The sequence below is a fragment of the Brassica napus genome, chromosome C8, assembly GCF_020379485.1.
Source record: "Brassica napus cultivar Da-Ae chromosome C8, Da-Ae, whole genome shotgun sequence".
Taxonomy (NCBI): domain Eukaryota; kingdom Viridiplantae; phylum Streptophyta; class Magnoliopsida; order Brassicales; family Brassicaceae; genus Brassica; species Brassica napus.
This window is the reverse complement of record NC_063451.1, coordinates 17,764,527-17,781,697: the sequence shown is the minus strand read 5'-3', so window position 1 is coordinate 17,781,697 and position 17,171 is coordinate 17,764,527. Positions and strand designations below refer to the sequence as shown.

Sequence of the window (17,171 nt, the reverse complement as noted above, 5' to 3'; positions counted from 1 at the left end):
CTATCAACGATCTACGTGGGAACCCAACAGAGAGCTTTGCTAGACTGCCGTCTTACTTGTACATGTTGGAAATGTTGAATCCTCGTACTGTCACCCGCTTAGTAGTGGATGAGAAGAACCAGTTTAAGTATGTGTTCTTCGCGCTCGGAGCTTGCATTGAAGGGTTTAATTCCATGCGGAAAGTGATAATTATGGATGGAACTCATCTGAAAGGTGTGTATAAAGGAGTGCTTCTTATTGCCACTGCTCAAGATCCAGATCATCATCATTATCCCCTCGCTTTTGCTGTAGTAGATGGTGAAAAAAATGCAAGTTGGAGTTGGTTTTTGACTACATTGAAAACCTTGATACCAGATGATCCCCAACTTGTATTCTGCACTGATAGAAACCAAAGCATCATCAAGACAGTACACGAGGTCTACCCATTGGCGATCCATGGATATTGCATATATCACTTGGCTAATAATGTGAAAGGAGCATGCAGCCATGTTAGGAAAGATGTGGTTGCCCATGAGTTCAAAAAAAATTGCTGGTATTTACACAGAAAAAGAGTTTAAAAGAAAATATATTGATTTCAGAAGAAGGTATCCTCAGGCCGCTGAGTATCTGGATGAGAGTGTGCATGAGAGCAAATGGGCAAGATGTCAATTTCCAGGAGCAAGGTACAACATAGATACAACCAACACTGCTGAATCTATGAATGGTGTTTTCAAGGAACAAAGGAATTATGCACTGCTGCCAATGATTGATGAGATCGTGGGCAAGATTACAGAATGGTTTAATAGATACCGACAAATTTCTATAGGGGTTCCACAGAGGCAGCTACTTGTCCCACGTGTGCATGTTGAATTGCATGAGAACTGTCCAATTGCAAGAACACTTCACGTGGAGGTGCTAAACACATTTGAACGTCAGTACAATGTTACTGGTACGGATGGGAAAGGTTATTTGGTTGATTTGATCAACAAAACATGTGACTGTCGGCATTTTGAAATTGACCGGTATCCTTGTGTGCATGCGCTTGCTGCGATCATGAAGTATTGCAGAACTACAACAGATGATACGCTAGAGCAGTTGGTTGAAAATTATTGTTCTAAGTATTATTGGATGGAGCAGTGGACATTGGCATATTGTAGGACAATATATCCAGTGCCTCATCATTCGTCCTGGGAAGTTCCTGAGGAAATACAATCTCAGGTTGTGTTCCCGCCGTATGTGGAGAAAAAAAAAGGAAGATTACAAACTACTAGATTCCCATCTGCGGGAGAATATCGAAGGAAGAGAAAGAAAAAGTATGCACCATTCTCGGAGTGGCTTGGTGACAGCAGTGACAAAGATGACAATGACAACGATGACATCGATTACGAAGAAAGCAGCAATGAGGGAAGTGACAGCGAAGGAAGTGGTGACGAGAGAGGTGACAACGAAGGAAATGATGAATGACTCTAACTTATGTGTTATTGAACTTGCTTATATGTTGTGAGTCTTACTTATGTGTTATGGAACTTATTTATGTATTGTGGAACTTATTTAAGTGTTGTGGAACTTATGTAATGTGTTGTTTCTGTTAGGTACGACAGGTACAACTGGTAAAATTTCATATAACATAACAATCATGTTTATGTGTTGTCGTACTGGTACAACTAGTATAACTATATAATGTAATACTAGTACAATTAGTACAACTACATTATATACACGAGGAAGGAAATACTGGTACAACTGGTACACTTTCTTAAAATATGACATTTTAAAACTCCATTTGGCTTTCAATAATTAAATAACAATAGAATATATAAGTTGGAGTGTCATAAGAGTAGTCCATTCTAATTTTTTGAAGTTTTACCAAAAAAAAATTCAATTATTACACAATCACATAAGTTTGAATGATCTACCTTATTCTTTAAAGGTTTGTTTACTAGTTTGTTCACTATATTTTTGGAAAACATACACAAAATATATTTTAAGAAAATTAATGGTTAATTTGTATGTGGTTCAATGCATTTAAGAATTAAAAGGTTGTACAACTGAGGTATATATATTTTAACTGTGGTACAACTACACAATTCAAATTCTCTACCAAAATACAACTATGAACAAACTTGTACAACTCAAAACCTGGTACAACTATGTATTGGATTGTACAACTAAAATACTGGTACGACTACTTGTTAATAACCTTATTATGTTTTAGCTGATTATCACGTTTTAAATGTGCAACACATTTTAAGAACAATAGTTGTACCTTTTATTATTTAGTTGTACCAGTTGTATCCGTTAGAGAAATTTTGCCATAGTTTACTCGGTAGTATTAGTTATACCAATAATTTGTCAAGTTCAAACAAGTTCAACAACAGTATGACAAACACAAGTTCACTACTAAATCAGAAACACACAAGTTCTATGTTTCACAAAAGCAACACCAAGTCTTAAGTTTCACAATAGCAACACAAGTCTTATGTTTGGCAAAAGCAACACCGACATCCAAAAGCAACATAAAGCTATATGTTCCAAATACAAGAAACACATAGATTACTTCTCAACATATGGAGACTGCTTCATACGAGAAGGCTTTGGCACCCTCTTCGTCTTCTTCGGTGAATCTTCTTCAGCATCTCCATCCTTTTCATCCGTAGATTCCTTCTCCCAAGCTTTCTTCTCCACAACTTCTTTCTCTGCAGCTTTCTTCTCCACAACTTCTTTCTCAAACTTCTCTGCAGCCGCCACCATCACTTCAAGATCCTCTGCAAAATATATTAAAATCAAATCACAGCTAAGTTACAATAAAAATTATGATAAAATACATTACCTTGCAGTGTGTGCTCAGGGTCATTCTCAACCTCCTTCGTGGCCTCCTTATCAGTATCATCTTCTGCCATCTGCTCGGGTTCATTCTCACCTTCTTTTGTGGCCTCCTTATCAGCATCAACATGGCTATCTTTCTCATGCTCATTTTCTCCATCCTCTGTGGCCTCCTTATCAGCATCATCTTCTGCCATCTCCTCGAGTTCATTATCACCCTCCTTTGTGGCCTCCTTATCAGCATCAACCTTACTTTCTTTCTCAGGCTCATTCTCTCCATCCTTCGTGGCCTCCTTATCAGCATCATCTTCTGCCGTTTGCTCGGTTTCAGTCTCACCCTCCTTTGTGGCATCTTTATCATTATCATCTAAAATAAATATATATAAAGGTTAATCATTTGTCTTAAAAACAGACCCTAATGAATAAAATCATAATTTATACCATTTTCTTGGCCTCCACCAGTGTCAAAACGATCATGATCAAACAAGTCTTCCATGTTCCCATATCTGTCCCTCGGGTTGCGGTCATCTTCCATACTCTTTATTCTTGCTTCCAACTGACCAATTATGTCATCTCTCACCTTCATGCTTGCTTCCAACTGAGCAACTCTTGTTTCCAAACTCTCACATCCTGCCTCAGTTTCCTCACACACCCTCGGACCCTCAAGTTCTTCACAAATCCTCTCAGGCTCGTGTTCTATCTTTCGAGTTTTGACATCCATCTTGTACAGATCCTCCCAAAGAATTTTTACTTGGTCATGGATAATAATCTTGTTCCAACCATCAACAATTGGGTCATCTATATCCCCATCATCTCCCAGCTCAACATCATCCCATAACCCATCATCAAAGATCTCAACTGATAGATCTGACTTGCTTCCAGTTGGTTTCAAAATATTAGAAATTTCCTGAAAAATTAACCAAAATATCACACATTAAGGTAAAAATATGAAGACTTGAAAAAATGACACAGAAATTCACTTCAAGTGTATCACCTTTGTTTCTCCGAGCTTCTCATATATCTCGCTCAACGCATATCCTGACGACCCATTCGCTAGGAATCTCGACTTGCACATTCTTGGACAGCTATCATCAAATTCTTCAATATCTTCTCTAAAATTTTCCTTCAGCACTTGTATACTTTCAAATGCCAATATCTGCACACCATTTTAAACTAACATATTAGTAACAAATTATACATGTTATATGCCATTCAGTTAACAATTATTACCTCCAGTGGGTTGATAAACCCATGAAATGTCCAAGAAGCCTTTACAGTTGGGATCTTTCCTCGAAAATGCTTCACCATATGCTTTATCTCCTTCAAGGAGTCATCAAAGGTGTAACGCCCCCATGGAAACGTGTGGCACACCCGAAGATCATTAACCATTCGGAGAAGAAAATGGTCTATAGGGGTTCCATACCTTGATCTTTGAAAAATGACTGTGGCCAAGAAATAAAGCACAGCCATCCTCAACCGTTCATGACTACCATCATATTTCATCTTCTTTAGCTTCTTTAGGACATCAGCTGCAGTCACTTTTAGTTCAGGAGGATCGTCACCCTTCTTCTTTGGTGGTTGCTGAAAGTACTTCTTAGCAAACTTCAAACTCCCAATGCTCTCATAGTTTTCTGGATATGTGTGGCAGTATAGTCCTGATATGAGACCATGTTCTCTGATGGAGTAACGAATGGGAACCCCATTTACCACAAACCAAGTCTGTCTCTTCTTGTCGACTTTTATGGTGCGAATCAGTAACATCCACAATCCCATCACCTTTCTCCTTGAGGAGCACTCCATATGGATAATATGCTTGAACTGTGGGTGCGCGTAAAACCACTTCTTCTCGGTTGCATGAAAATTGTCAATCAACTTGATGAACTTCGTTTGATGACACCTTGAGGAGAGCTTACAGGGTTTCCCATATTCAGCTGGTTTGAAGTAAAACTTGTGTGGTTTGATTGCTCCTCCAGCCATCTCCTTTACCTACACAATAAAAAACATTAATACAACTGAAAACTAAGGAGTTGTGCTGGTAATACAAGTTATATTGGTTACACAACTTCTAGTTGTATGAGTAACACAAGTTATTCATATACGAGTTATACTAGTAATACACAAGTTCTGCTACAGTCGTAGTTGTACGAGTATTACAAGTTGTATACTTAAATTTGTTTAAGTGGTACGAGTTATACAAGTAATACAAAAAACAGTAGTACAAGTTATACTACTTAGATTTGTTTTACTTGTAGCTACATATGTTCTAGTTGTACGAGTTATACAAGTAAGCGTAGGAAAGTTGTACGAGTTATACTAGTTACATATGTTCTACAAGTTATACATATAATAGTTGTACAAATATTACTTATTAGATAGGTTCTAGTTGTACGAGTAATACTAGTTATACAAATAACAGTTGTACAAGTTTCACTAGTTAGATAATTACAAGATGTATGAGTGATACTTGTTTTACATATTACAGTTGTATTAATAAAACGAGTAAAATTGTCATGTTCTAGTTAGATAATTACAAGATGTATGAGTGATACTTGTTTTACATATTACAGTTGTATTAATAAAACGAGTAAAATTGTCATGTTCTAGTTAGTTAAATTTTTAAGAAGTTGTACATGTTATACAATTTTACATTTCATTTCATATTGTATTAGTAAAACAATTTAAACTTCTTCATTTGTACAAGTCACACTTATCTTTAAGTACTACTAGGTTTACTAGTACATCTATATACAATATATCTACGTTCTAACATATTACAAAAACTGACTTCAAAATGATTTCTTACCATTATTTGCTCTTCTGTAGCATTAGGTTCTCGTGATCTGGGAGGCTCACCATGCGATCCCATTTCCTCATTGTCTCCTTGCTCCGAATAAGGTGTCCCGCCCTTCGTGGAAGACCGGGAAATAGATGCATCCGGAGGATCTTGTTGGTGTGACGGATTTTGTCTCTTCGTTGGTGGAGGATCTTCTGATGTGGCTGGTGGTCCTAAGGGTGTCTCCTCATTGTCAGGTTGAGTAGGAGAAGCAGAGGCAGCAGCCAGATTAGGTTGAAGATTTTTAGGGTTACGGTTTGAAGTAAGACGCGGCCGCTTCGTGGGTTGAGACGACGACCCGCCGTCGTCTGCTTCGTGTTCCTCTGCTGAAGACGATCTACCCCGTTTCTTCTTTCCCGTGGACAAAGTCATCTCCTTCTTAGCCGGTTCAACCTCCTTCTTCTTTGTCGGTGAGGATTTCTTTTTCTTCTTTGGTGGGGATTCTTTCTTTTTCTTGGTGAATCTTAGTTTAGATGTCATTTTCGCTGGTGGAATTGATGAGTGAAGAACAAAATGTTCAGAGATCGTGAAATGAAGAAAGTGGGGAAGTTGTGTTACGATTTAGGGATTTAGGATCCAAGTTTTAGATGGGTCGGGTTTATGGGTGGAGCTAGTAAGGGCATGAATTGTAAATAAATCAAAATCGTTTGGGCTTTTAGCTATTTCCCCTTGTTTTGTATTTAAATTTTAATGAAAACTAAAAACAGGGTCACGAGAGAATTTTTGAAATCCATGTGACAGAATTTGATCCGTTTATAAAAGAATCTTTCTTGAAATGGTTTTTTGTTTGGTTTCAATTGTAATTTTGTTACTCGTTGTCCGAACAACAACAAAAATGTGAATCTTGATTTATACTGAAAATTGAAAAATATATTTTTTTTTTGTTACAACTTACAAATCTTTATATACATCTGGCTCAAACTGAATTATTTATATGTACATTTCGTATCATATCTGATCAAGACAATGCATGATTATTATGGGTCCATCATATCTAAAGGTTGATAGGTTTTGGTGCAAGAAAATGAAACATTGGAGGCGTAAACAGACTTCTTAGGTTCAAAATCACATTTTTTTTTTTCAGGTTCTCTATAATACTGAAGCTCCCCAAAAAATAACAGTACGACGTAAGACACTTTCTAAGACAATTAGGGAATCTAGATATGAAAGAGGTTAAACAGAACAAGGAGTAAACACCAAACTTGGGAACTTAGACACGCTTGCCTCGAAGGAAACCCTTACTGCGACGATTCTTCATCCCCAACTTAAACTTCTTCTTTAACTTCCTCCCGATAGGTTTAAGAGACTTGTTATGCTTCTCATCATCCATTTCCACATCTGCAAACAACAATAATATTCAAAACAGAACATATCCGAAATTAACCGACACTTAATAAGAGGTAGCAAGTATCAAGTCAAAATGATTGTTTCGAAAAGACCCACCCCCACCCAAACAAAGAATAAGCGTGCACGAAACCAGTATACTTGTTTGATGAAAATGCGACAAAATTCAAAACAATGAGACAAGGAACAAACTTTTGGCACATTAGGTCAGAAAAATCTTCTCAATTCACAATAGACAAAGCATTAGATATGATATCAAAGAATAGTGAATCTAAATGCGTCAAAGATATCAAACAAGTAACTTAAAGTGATTCTGATAGAATTTCAGATATTAAAATTAAGCAGAAACGTTGCTTCTTCAAGCATTACATAATCTAAGAGCATAACCAACACAAAACAAACTATACAAATCTAATTTATTTGTAGAAATCGAAACTTATACCCATAACGTTGGCGGAGACAGAGGCTGACTCGGAGGTGGGCGTCGCGACTTCCATGAACGGGGAAGGTGGTGGTAGACGAACAGGTAATTTAGGCGCGGCGAGTGCGGCTTCAATGGCGGCGGATTTGGCATCTTCTCTAGTGAGAGTGAATGATTCCTTCTGAACAATTTCTCTTCTTATAGCTCTCAATCTCTTCACCCTCTTGCATCTCATCGATTTCGCCATCCTTATGCGAAATTAGGGTTTCCACGGGCAAAGGGGGTTTTAAGATTCCGTTTCTCGGATCGTTTAAACCTAATTGAGGAGAATTGCTCGCGTTTTGTTTGGTTACAAGAATATTAAGGCCCATTAAGGATATTTATAGGCCCAACTTAAGAATACATTTCACAGGCCTTCTTTTTCTTCGACCCACCCGGCGCAGATCATTTCGGCGGTTCCATTGTTTCCCGTAGAAGAAAGCTCTGATTTCAGATTCGACGCTTTCATCTCTTTCCCCTCACCTTCGGGTTAGTTTTCTTGCTTTGTGTGTATTTGTTGTCACACTTCTTACTTCTCTTTTGTATTCTTCTGTTACGATCCGGTGGATTTGATTGCCTGTGTTATTGAGATTGTGAGACGAGATCATTTGGATTCTACTGTTGTAGATCTAGGGTTGAATTGGTTATGCATTGTCGTGATCTAGACTATTGACTGCGTCGATATAAGAATCTGGGGATTGAATCATGTGATGATCGATTTTAGTCTCACAATATTGAAATTTGGCATTAGAAGAGAATTGTGGTAATGGTTTTGATAGGCAGGGATGTACAATAATAACATGGGACCTCAACCAGGGATGCCAAGACCTCCTGGAAACCCTCAGCCTGGTCCGTTTGGGAATCCCTTCACTGGACCTGCCTCTGGTTTTATCCGTGGCGGTTTGGGTGCCTACGGGGAGAGGATTCTTGGATCAAGCTCTGAGTATGTGCAGAGCAATGTAAGTGTTACTTCTTTTGGTGATTCCACGTCGCTCTTAACCTCACTTTTTTTACTTGTTTCTCTTCTTCTTGAACATTGGAACAGATTACTCGTTACTTCTCTGATCCCCAATACTACTTCCAAGTGAATGACCAGTATGTTAGGAACAAACTCAAGGTTGTTCTCTTTCCTTTCCTTCACCGGGTAAGCTTGTCTTCTCTTTTCTCCTTCTGTTTGAAACCTTTGATTTAAAACTAGTGTTGGTTCTTCTGCTTCAAACGATCAGGGACACTGGGCTAGAATCTCTGAACCTGTTGGGGGCAGGCTCTCATACAAGCCTCCCATCTATGATATCAATGCGCCAGACTTGTACATTCCCTTTATGGCATTTGGTACGTACGTTGTTCTTGCTGGCCTTTCACTGGGACTTGACGGAAAGTATGTTCTTATGACCCTATGCTTCTCTCTCAGCGTTTTGAGTCTTAATGGTTCAATGATTCAAACCTGAATTCATGTAGGTTTTCACCGGAAGCTTTGAATTGGCTGTTTGTGAAAGGATTGGTTGGTTGGTTTTTGCAAGTGATGCTCTTGAAAGTAACGCTTCTATCACTTGGTAGCGCAGAGGCGCCTTTGCTAGACATTGCGGCTTATGGAGGCTATGCTTTTGCGGGTCTATGCCTTGCCGGTTTTGCTAAGATCATGTGGGGATACTCGTATTATGCGCTGATGCCATGCACGTGTTTATGCACTGGGGTTTTCTTGGTGAAGACGATGAAACGTGTTCTGTTTGCTGAGGTTAGGAGTTACGATTCAAGCAGACATCATTACCTCCTCCTGTTTTTGGCCTTGGTCCAGTTCCCTCTTTTGATATGGCTTGGTAACATCAGTGTTAATTGGCTTTTCTGAAAAGTGTTTTTTTTTTTGTTTTTCCAATAAACGATTTTTGTTGTGAATTCTTCTTATTGGTACTTCGTAGCAGAAGTTTGAACATTCTTGACATTGTATGTGGTGAAGAAAATGTTATTCTTCAACATCATTGTATTAGTCTCTTTCTATTTACGTTATTAACACTGATTTGTTATATTACCATTTTATAACAGATTTACGTTTTTGTTTGATTAGCACCGAACCGTTTATAAGAAAATCCATACCATGCAATGTTATAGATTCATGCAACTTTTTACATAAATCGATCACATTTTTTGGACACAAATTCCAAATTTTCTGGTGTACACGCATCCTTATATACTAAAATACAAATCACCTAGCGAATCAAAATTTGACACATGGCATCTGTTTAAAAAATTAAAATTAAAATGCAACAAAAAATAATGTTAGATCCTAAAATTTCTAAAATTCGAAATAACTAAACCCTAAAATTTCTCACATTATCACTTCCACTTCTTGACAAAAAAAATTCCACGTTCTAAAATAACAGTTACGATTTAAAACTGTTTTGTTCTTATATAAGTTTGACAAAACAGTTTTACTTTCTATTAAGCTCCTTCTCTCTCCTTCTTCTCTCCTTTTGCTTTTCTATTGTATCATATTCTTCTTTTTTACGATTATTGAGTCCTTGACTATAAAAAAAAAAAACATATGGGCTGAAATTGGATTACCTTTTTTTGGAATAGAAAACTTTGGAATGATCAATTCGATTAGTTTCATGAATTCGTTTTACCATTTAACGTGAATGGAATGAAATGTTCATTCCATCAATTTTTTAAAAAAATAAACAAAATACAAAACAAACAATTCCATAACAATTTTGTTAAAGAATAAATTGAATGGATCTATTCCATTTTTCTACTGCATTCCATTCATGTTATTTCATTCCTCCTATTCCATTTATTCTTTTTTTGATTCACCAGTTACAGCCATGGTTTATGTTTCAAAGCTTTCGAAAGCTTAATTCTCCAATAAATAAATGACAAATCAAAGTTTTTTCAGCAACAAAGGTAACAATAACCATCCCTAACTATGTTATACAAAAACAGGTATTTTACAAATCTGTTTCTATGGTTTAATTTTAGAAAATTTCTCGCTTTGCTTTTTTTCATCTATTTTAGCATTTCAAAGGAAAAAAGCACCGATATTATATATTTCTTTTCTTTTATTATTTTAGATGCTGAAGAACATGAGAAGAAGGTACGTAAACACAATAGGTCAATTAATTTTCATAATGGACTAAACTAGACTAAACTAATTATCAATTTATGGAACACGTTTATTTGTTTTGGTGATAATTCAGGGAAGGAGAGTAAGAGGCTCACCTTAAATCACACTTCCATGGCCCCTATAAAACTTGAGAAGTACAACAAGAAGAAAAGAAGAAAGGAAAAATGTTGTGATAATTAGAAATAAAAAAATAGGGCATAAGAAATTCGGGTTGTAGGAGAAAGAAGACTTATGTCTATTATCTAGATTCGGTAAGTATTCCATATTTTTCTTGTGTGTGTTTAACTGTTTATAATCTATAAAATGTGGTGATATCTTATTTTTTTATTCAATATACACTTCTGATTTTTTTTTTCTTAAATAGTTTTATTGAATTTGTAGATTCCCTCATAAAAAGAAATGCCGAAGCAAATAGCATCATTGTATAAAAAGAAATATAAAAGAATATGACCAAAAAAATAAACATGAGTGAGAGAATAAGAAAATGACTACAAAATATAATAACCTCAAAACTAAGTTGACAAATTGTACTGTTGTAAGATATATACTTTTGTTGTTCGATCATATTTACTGATTATATTGGTTTTGAAACAATATTAACATTATATATTTTGTGTCTATATTGAACTGTTGTAAATTATAAACATCAAAATTTTAATGTTATCTTAATTATAAATTCTAATAGTATGTTCAAAATAAACATATTTTATATTAGTGCCCGTACGTAGTAGTACGGGGGTAATACTAGTTTATGAATTATATTTCTATTTTTGTTCATTAATTATCTTTTATCTCCATTATTTGTATGTGATTGTAGAAACTACTAATAATAATGAAAAAATGGCATGAGATTCAAGCAAATGAGAAGAGACTTACGGTCTTTAGACTTGTCGCTGTATAGATTTTGGCTTTAAAAATTGTAACTGTTACTTTAAAAAATTTAAAAACTTGATTGGTATCAAAAGCTTTAGAAGTTGTGACTCTTATAAATACAAGACTATTTGGTTCAAGGAACATATTCCACGTAATGCGTTTATATCATGGTTGGCTTTGCGGAGAAGACTGCCAACCAAGGATCGCTTGAGGCGTTGGGGGTTAAATGTCTTCGGAACGTGCATCCTTTGTAATCTGGAAATAGAGACTCACCATCATCTCTTCTTTGAGTGCTCTTTCTCTCGCTTGATATAGGAGCCTTTTGCTACTGAAGTTTGGATTTTTCCTCAGGCTGATCTACACTCTGTTGCAGCCTGAATCAATCAACCTCGCGTCAACGCAGATGCGCATGCTACTCCAGTCATCAAGCTCTACTTTCAGTCAGCCATCTACCTGCTGTGGAAAGAGCGTAATGCTCGTGTGTTCACAGCTGTCTCCTCACCTTCATTAGTCATCCTTGCCTCTCTCGACCGTATGATGCGTGACCGTCTCCTCTCTTACCCGGCAAGTTCTTCTTTCTCTTCTTCTCTACTTCTTTTTATCTTTCTTGTATAAGACCTCCTTAAGGCTTTTTTTACTCTGAGTTGTTGTTGATTGTTTTTGTTTCCTTGATGTAATAAGTTGTTTAAAAACAACAGTGTAACCTTTCAGAAAATGATAATCTTAACATCTTACCAAAAAAAAAAACAACAAATATTGACTTATTTATGTGAATATATATTTTATTTTAAATCATTATAATGGACAAATAAAGCACCATAATTTATACAACAATTTTTCTTAGATTCACCTCATCATACTCACCATTTTACCATTTTAATTACATAATTTTACATGAGCTTCTTCACCCTCCCCGGTTATTTTCTCTTTATTTATAACTACAATATAAAGTTATAAACTATATATATTATAAATTAATAATTTATTTACCCTTGAAGTCTAACGATTAAAAATAGAACATAATTCAATATAGATATATGATTCTATTAATAAATTAGCAGTTACAAATTTGAAATTTCTAGAAATATCAAAAGTCGTATATTAGTTAATTATCTTCTAAATGACATTTATTTCTAATTCTTTTTGGATGAGAATATTTTGGCTGAGGTGGATAGTCTCAAAAGCCTTGAATTTAGTCTCTTTTATATAGTAGGATGTATTTATGATTTTTTACCAAAAAGCAGTGTTCTAAAAATCAGACCGGACCGGCCGGTCGGACCGTTATTAAATTTTCTAACCGGTTCCGAGTTGTACTAAAAACCGAAAAATCCGGTTACAAAATTGGTGAAACTCGGTAAAACCGGTGACCCTGTTCGATATCAAAATCCGGTTTTTTCAAATTCAAGTAAAAAAATATTAAAAACTGTAAATTTTATAAAAATTTCATAAAAAATCATATTACTTTTAAAATATCTATCTAAATAAATTGTTTTTCATTATATTTTATATTATTTTTAAAGTTTTCATTTTATTTCATATCATTTTTAAATTCTAACAGTGATATAAAATTTTATAAAAATAATTTTATATTTATACATATAAATAATTATTTAATCTAAAATTAAATTAAAATTTAGAACCCGGTTGAACCATTAGACCTGTCCGACCATTGACTTAGGCCGAATCAATGTCCGATCCGATTTTCAAAATTTTGCCAAAAATTATTACCTACTCCTTTCTATCTACTTTTTTATGCAAGTTCATAAAATATATTGGATAGTTTTAAATAAGAAATCAGCTAAAATTTATCAATAAATATATTTGATTTATTTATTGTAAAAATAATAATTAAATTGTAAGCAACCAGTGTAAGTCTCAGTGTAAAAATAATAATCAAATGGTTTTGTCCTAAAGAGTATGTTTCGAGCAATCAGTGCAAGTCTCAGTGTATAAACCGAGGGAGGTATTGTGCTCCTGACCCTGAACAAGACTTTGGAGATGGGTACGACGGGAAAGACATTGTTTTCGAGAACTTGAGACAGTTGTGTGTTCATAGAGTAGCGAAAGAGAATAGTAGGTCTTGGGTTTGGTGGGAGTCCCACCGTGGGACTATGTGACTGACTTTCACATCAGGTGTTCAATGAAGGAGAAGAAGTATAGCACAGAATGTGCAGAGAGTGTTGTGAAATCTCTCGGTAAGAGACATCACACTCGTTTTCATATCCTTTTTCTTTACATTCCGGGACTTAAGAATTTTCATATTCTCAGGTTTGCCACTTGAAAAGATCAAGAAATGTATGGGTGATCCTGCAGTTGATGTGGAAAATGAGGTTTTGAAAGCCGAGCAAGCTCTTCGGTTAGGACAAGGAGACCGTGGGGATGTCACAATCTTGCCAACATTGATCATCAACAATGCTCAGTACCGCGGTTTGACTCATTCCTTCTCACTGTAACATTTTTGCTTTGAATGTGTTACTGGAATGTTAAGGATTCTTAAGCTGTTAATCTGATTCATTGCTCAGGTAAACTCGAGAGAAATGCGGTATTAAAGGCTATATGTTCAGGCTTCAAGGAAAGAACCTAACCTGGGATCTGTCAAAGTGGAGGTTAAACCAATTCCTCAAGTAACCTGATCTTCTTGTGGTACTAGAATACTCAATAAACATTCTCACACTTTTGAAACAGATATTGAACACAAATGAATGTCTTGAAGCAAATGGAGGATGTTGGCAAGACAAGAAATCTAATGTAACAGCCTGCAAGGTACTTGACTAATAACAACAAAACGTTAGTGTAACCGGAATATTTAATAAAATTATCTCATAATACTGATAGGTTTTTCACCTATATTGGATTCTATCAGGACACATTTAGGGGAAGAGTTTGTAAATGCCCTGTTGTGAATGGTGTGCGTATGTTTATAAAGGAGATGGCTATACTTCATGTGAGCGTATGTTCTTAAATTTCTTTATTTTTTGGAAAACTTCACTAGAAACATTTTGTGTTCTGGTTTGAAAAATGAAGTTATCTTTGCTTGACTTGAATGTTATTAACAGCCCTTATGGACCTGCGATATGTTCGATCAATCAAGGAGGCTGCTGGTCTGAAATAAGAAAGGGTGAAACTTTCTTAGCTTGCTTGGTCAGTGACTCAACTTGTTTTCTCTGTTTTTTTATTCAGTATTAATGCCATAAGGTTTGAAATTTTCATCCAAATTTCATATTGTTTCTAATGATTTTCTCCAAATTTTTGAATTCAGAACTCAGAGGCATCCGGAGGTCGTCGCCCTCCAGGTTTCAAAGGGGATGGTCTTAAATGTGAAGGTGAAACCTTTTCTTCACTAAAAATTTCAAATTCTCCAATCTAGTTTATCTTAAACTGGTTCATTTCTGTATACTAGACATTGATGAATGCAAGGAGAAATCAGCTTGTCAATGTGATGGATGCAAGTGTAAGAACAAATGGGGTAGTTTTAAATGCAAATGCTCTGCAATCGTCTCTATATGAAAGACCAAGACACTTGTATCGGTAAATGTCCAGAAAAATAGTTAAGACAAGAACTTTATCATATTCTCATTTATATGTTTTTGTTTCTGCAGAGAGAAGCGGATCAAGAATCGGGTGGTTCTTCACATTTGTTATTCTACCTGCAGTTGCAGGCATTTGTGTAGCTGGTTACGTGTTCTACAAGTATCGTCTCAGGGTATGTTTTCTTACACGTTTGCTTCTCTTTACAAACCTTCACATTCATCATTATGAGTATCTCTAACGATAGTTATTTATTGTGTCAAAACCAATGTGCAGTCTTATATGGATTCAGAGATCATGACGATTATGTCGCAGTACATGCCCTTGGATAGCCAAAACACAAACGATCCAATGACTGGTGAACCTCAACAGCAACAGCTGAGACTAACTTCTGCAGCGTAAATTTAATTTCACTTTTGTGTAATACAGAATTTGTTGTTGTATTAACCTCAGGGAAAGTCTTATAAAGAGCTAAAGAAGATTTAATGTGATATCAAGATTTGGAATTCGAAATTCCTAGGCTATTTGGTTTTATATCGATATATATACATAACTAGGTGTTTTCCTGCACCATCTACAACAATAAAATTTTAAATTATATTTAAAAATAAAATTTGTTAATATTAGATTTTATTATTTTAACCAAATATTTTATTATAAATACTAAATACTAATTTAGTTAAGCATAAAATTAAGATAAAATAAATAATTTGATTTATTTAAAAATGTATTTAATTTACATTTAAAATCTTAATTTAGATAATTTTCATTTATTTATTTTGGTTAAAATATATTAAATTAACTTGTATAACATAAAATTGATATAAATTTTTATAATTATCAAAATATAAAATTAAACAGAATTTTTAAAATTTGTAGATATCAAAAGAAATAAATGATATTACGATTAAAAATTTAATTTAAAATGCGTGTATTAAATTTTGTTTACAAAGATTGTATTAAATTTTGAAAATCTTGTTTAATAATAAAAAAAATTTGATTATAAAAGTATATTTCAATAATATTTCGAAATTTTTAAAATATTTATATTTCTATTATCATATTATTTAATGATATATTTGAATAGATTTTTTTTTTGTCAACTGAATAGATTTTTTTTAATGATGATTTATGAGTTATTACCATATTATTAAAAGTTGGCAAAAATTGAATTTAACATTAAATATAGTTGTCTATATCACATTTAGCAATAAGCCATGTCATTAATTATTATATTCCATGTCATATTTTTTGGTAAAAATAATTGTGGAAATGACATGTGTGAAATCACTTCACAAATAATGTTTAAGGGATGATTGTTAAAATTAATTACAACCCAATTAATGTGGATAAAAACATTAGTTTGTGCCGCCCAACTAACATGAACATTTTTTTTTTTTTTGGTAAAAATGTTAAGATTCATTACCAATTTTAAGAATTTTTGACAGAATTACATAGGAGACAAGAATCAGAGAATTGAAATGCAACTAAACAAAACTCTAACTAAGCTATACACGGACAGATACAACAGACATTACAGCCGTACAGAGGACCGCAACAAAATCGGCACAACACGCTTGCCGCAAAAGGGGGGACCACAGTGAATACGAGAGTCTGAGCCGAGTAGAAATTGGCGTACCCGATTAACAGCTCTTTGTGATAAGGCCCAACCAAGAACAGCTTGTGTATGACCTCCTAATCCGCTTCCAACATGCACAAACAGCAAGGTCCGAGACCAGTAACACCCGTACCAGACGAAGATCGAGCTTTATTCAGAAGGAGGAGAGTCCAAGAACCGCTGCACACCACCAACCCAGCAGCCGACTACATGAACACCACGCCTTCAGGAACACGGGCTGGCAGGAAGCAACACCAAGCCTCGACCATCAGAACCTGCAAAAGAGAAGGGACACGGTCTACCTAGTCAACCAAGAGGCCAAGAAGGTACTGGGATGACCGTAGGACATGAACATGATAACCAGAAAGAAACAAATTAGCCAGGTCAACAGAATGATAAAGCTCACACGAATTTGGCTTGGCTTCGAAGATCATATTAGCCAGCAACAAAAACAAGCACCTTCTTCAAATATATATGAAGCATGTTCATCACGTTTTTAGTGGTTTTGGCCTATTTTTAACGATATTTAGATTTTACGCTGACTTGAATTGCTTTGCATCGTTAATATCCAGATCCCCTACAAGATCTACAAAGA

General features: G+C 35.1%; 3 protein-coding genes, 1 long non-coding RNA gene and 1 pseudogene across 5 annotated transcripts; 3 read left to right on the top strand and 2 right to left on the bottom strand.

Annotated features, from left to right (window-relative positions):
* Nucleotides 1–2,359: 2,359 nt before the first annotated feature.
* On the bottom strand, nt 2,360–6,390 carry LOC106412365 (uncharacterized protein At3g43530-like). Its single transcript, XM_013853289.3, has 6 exons — nt 5,606–6,390; nt 4,033–4,788; nt 3,797–3,958; nt 3,244–3,709; nt 2,810–3,169; nt 2,360–2,744 (listed from the first exon to the last, which is right to left on the bottom strand). Exons 1-6 carry the CDS (start codon nt 6,113–6,115, stop codon nt 2,533–2,535), a joined length of 2,466 nt encoding a protein of 821 aa, XP_013708743.2. The 5' UTR covers nt 6,116–6,390; the 3' UTR covers nt 2,360–2,532.
* Nucleotides 6,391–6,667: 277 nt separating this feature from the next.
* BNAC08G09400D lies at nt 6,668–7,730 on the bottom strand. Its single transcript, XM_013857003.3, has 2 exons — nt 7,422–7,730; nt 6,668–6,973 (listed from the first exon to the last, which is right to left on the bottom strand). The coding sequence occupies exons 1-2, from the start codon at nt 7,645–7,647 to the stop codon at nt 6,846–6,848; spliced, it is 354 nt and encodes a 117-aa protein (XP_013712457.1). The 5' UTR covers nt 7,648–7,730; the 3' UTR covers nt 6,668–6,845.
* Nucleotides 7,731–7,806: 76 nt separating this feature from the next.
* LOC106416166 (protein YIF1B) lies at nt 7,807–9,497 on the top strand. 2 transcript variants are annotated; one of them, XM_013857001.3, is made up of 5 exons: nt 7,807–7,928; nt 8,223–8,398; nt 8,485–8,583; nt 8,666–8,817; nt 8,898–9,497. In XM_013857001.3, exons 2-5 carry the CDS (start codon nt 8,225–8,227, stop codon nt 9,283–9,285), a joined length of 813 nt encoding a protein of 270 aa, XP_013712455.1. In that variant the 5' UTR covers nt 7,807–7,928; nt 8,223–8,224; the 3' UTR covers nt 9,286–9,497. The 2 variants fall into 2 exon arrangements, with proteins under 2 accessions (XP_013712455.1, XP_013712454.1); XM_013857000.2 differs by having other exon boundaries at nt 7,812–7,928; nt 8,219–8,398.
* A 152-nt stretch (nt 9,498–9,649) lies between these two features.
* LOC111208792 lies at nt 9,650–11,459 on the top strand. The gene is made up of 3 exons (XR_002660690.2): nt 9,650–10,337; nt 10,449–10,527; nt 10,631–11,459. It is a non-coding gene; the product is annotated as an uncharacterized LOC111208792 (long non-coding RNA).
* Nucleotides 11,460–11,656: 197 nt separating this feature from the next.
* Nucleotides 11,657–15,494, top strand: LOC106437418 (annotated as a pseudogene).
* The last annotated feature ends 1,677 nt before the right edge of the window (nt 15,495–17,171 follow it).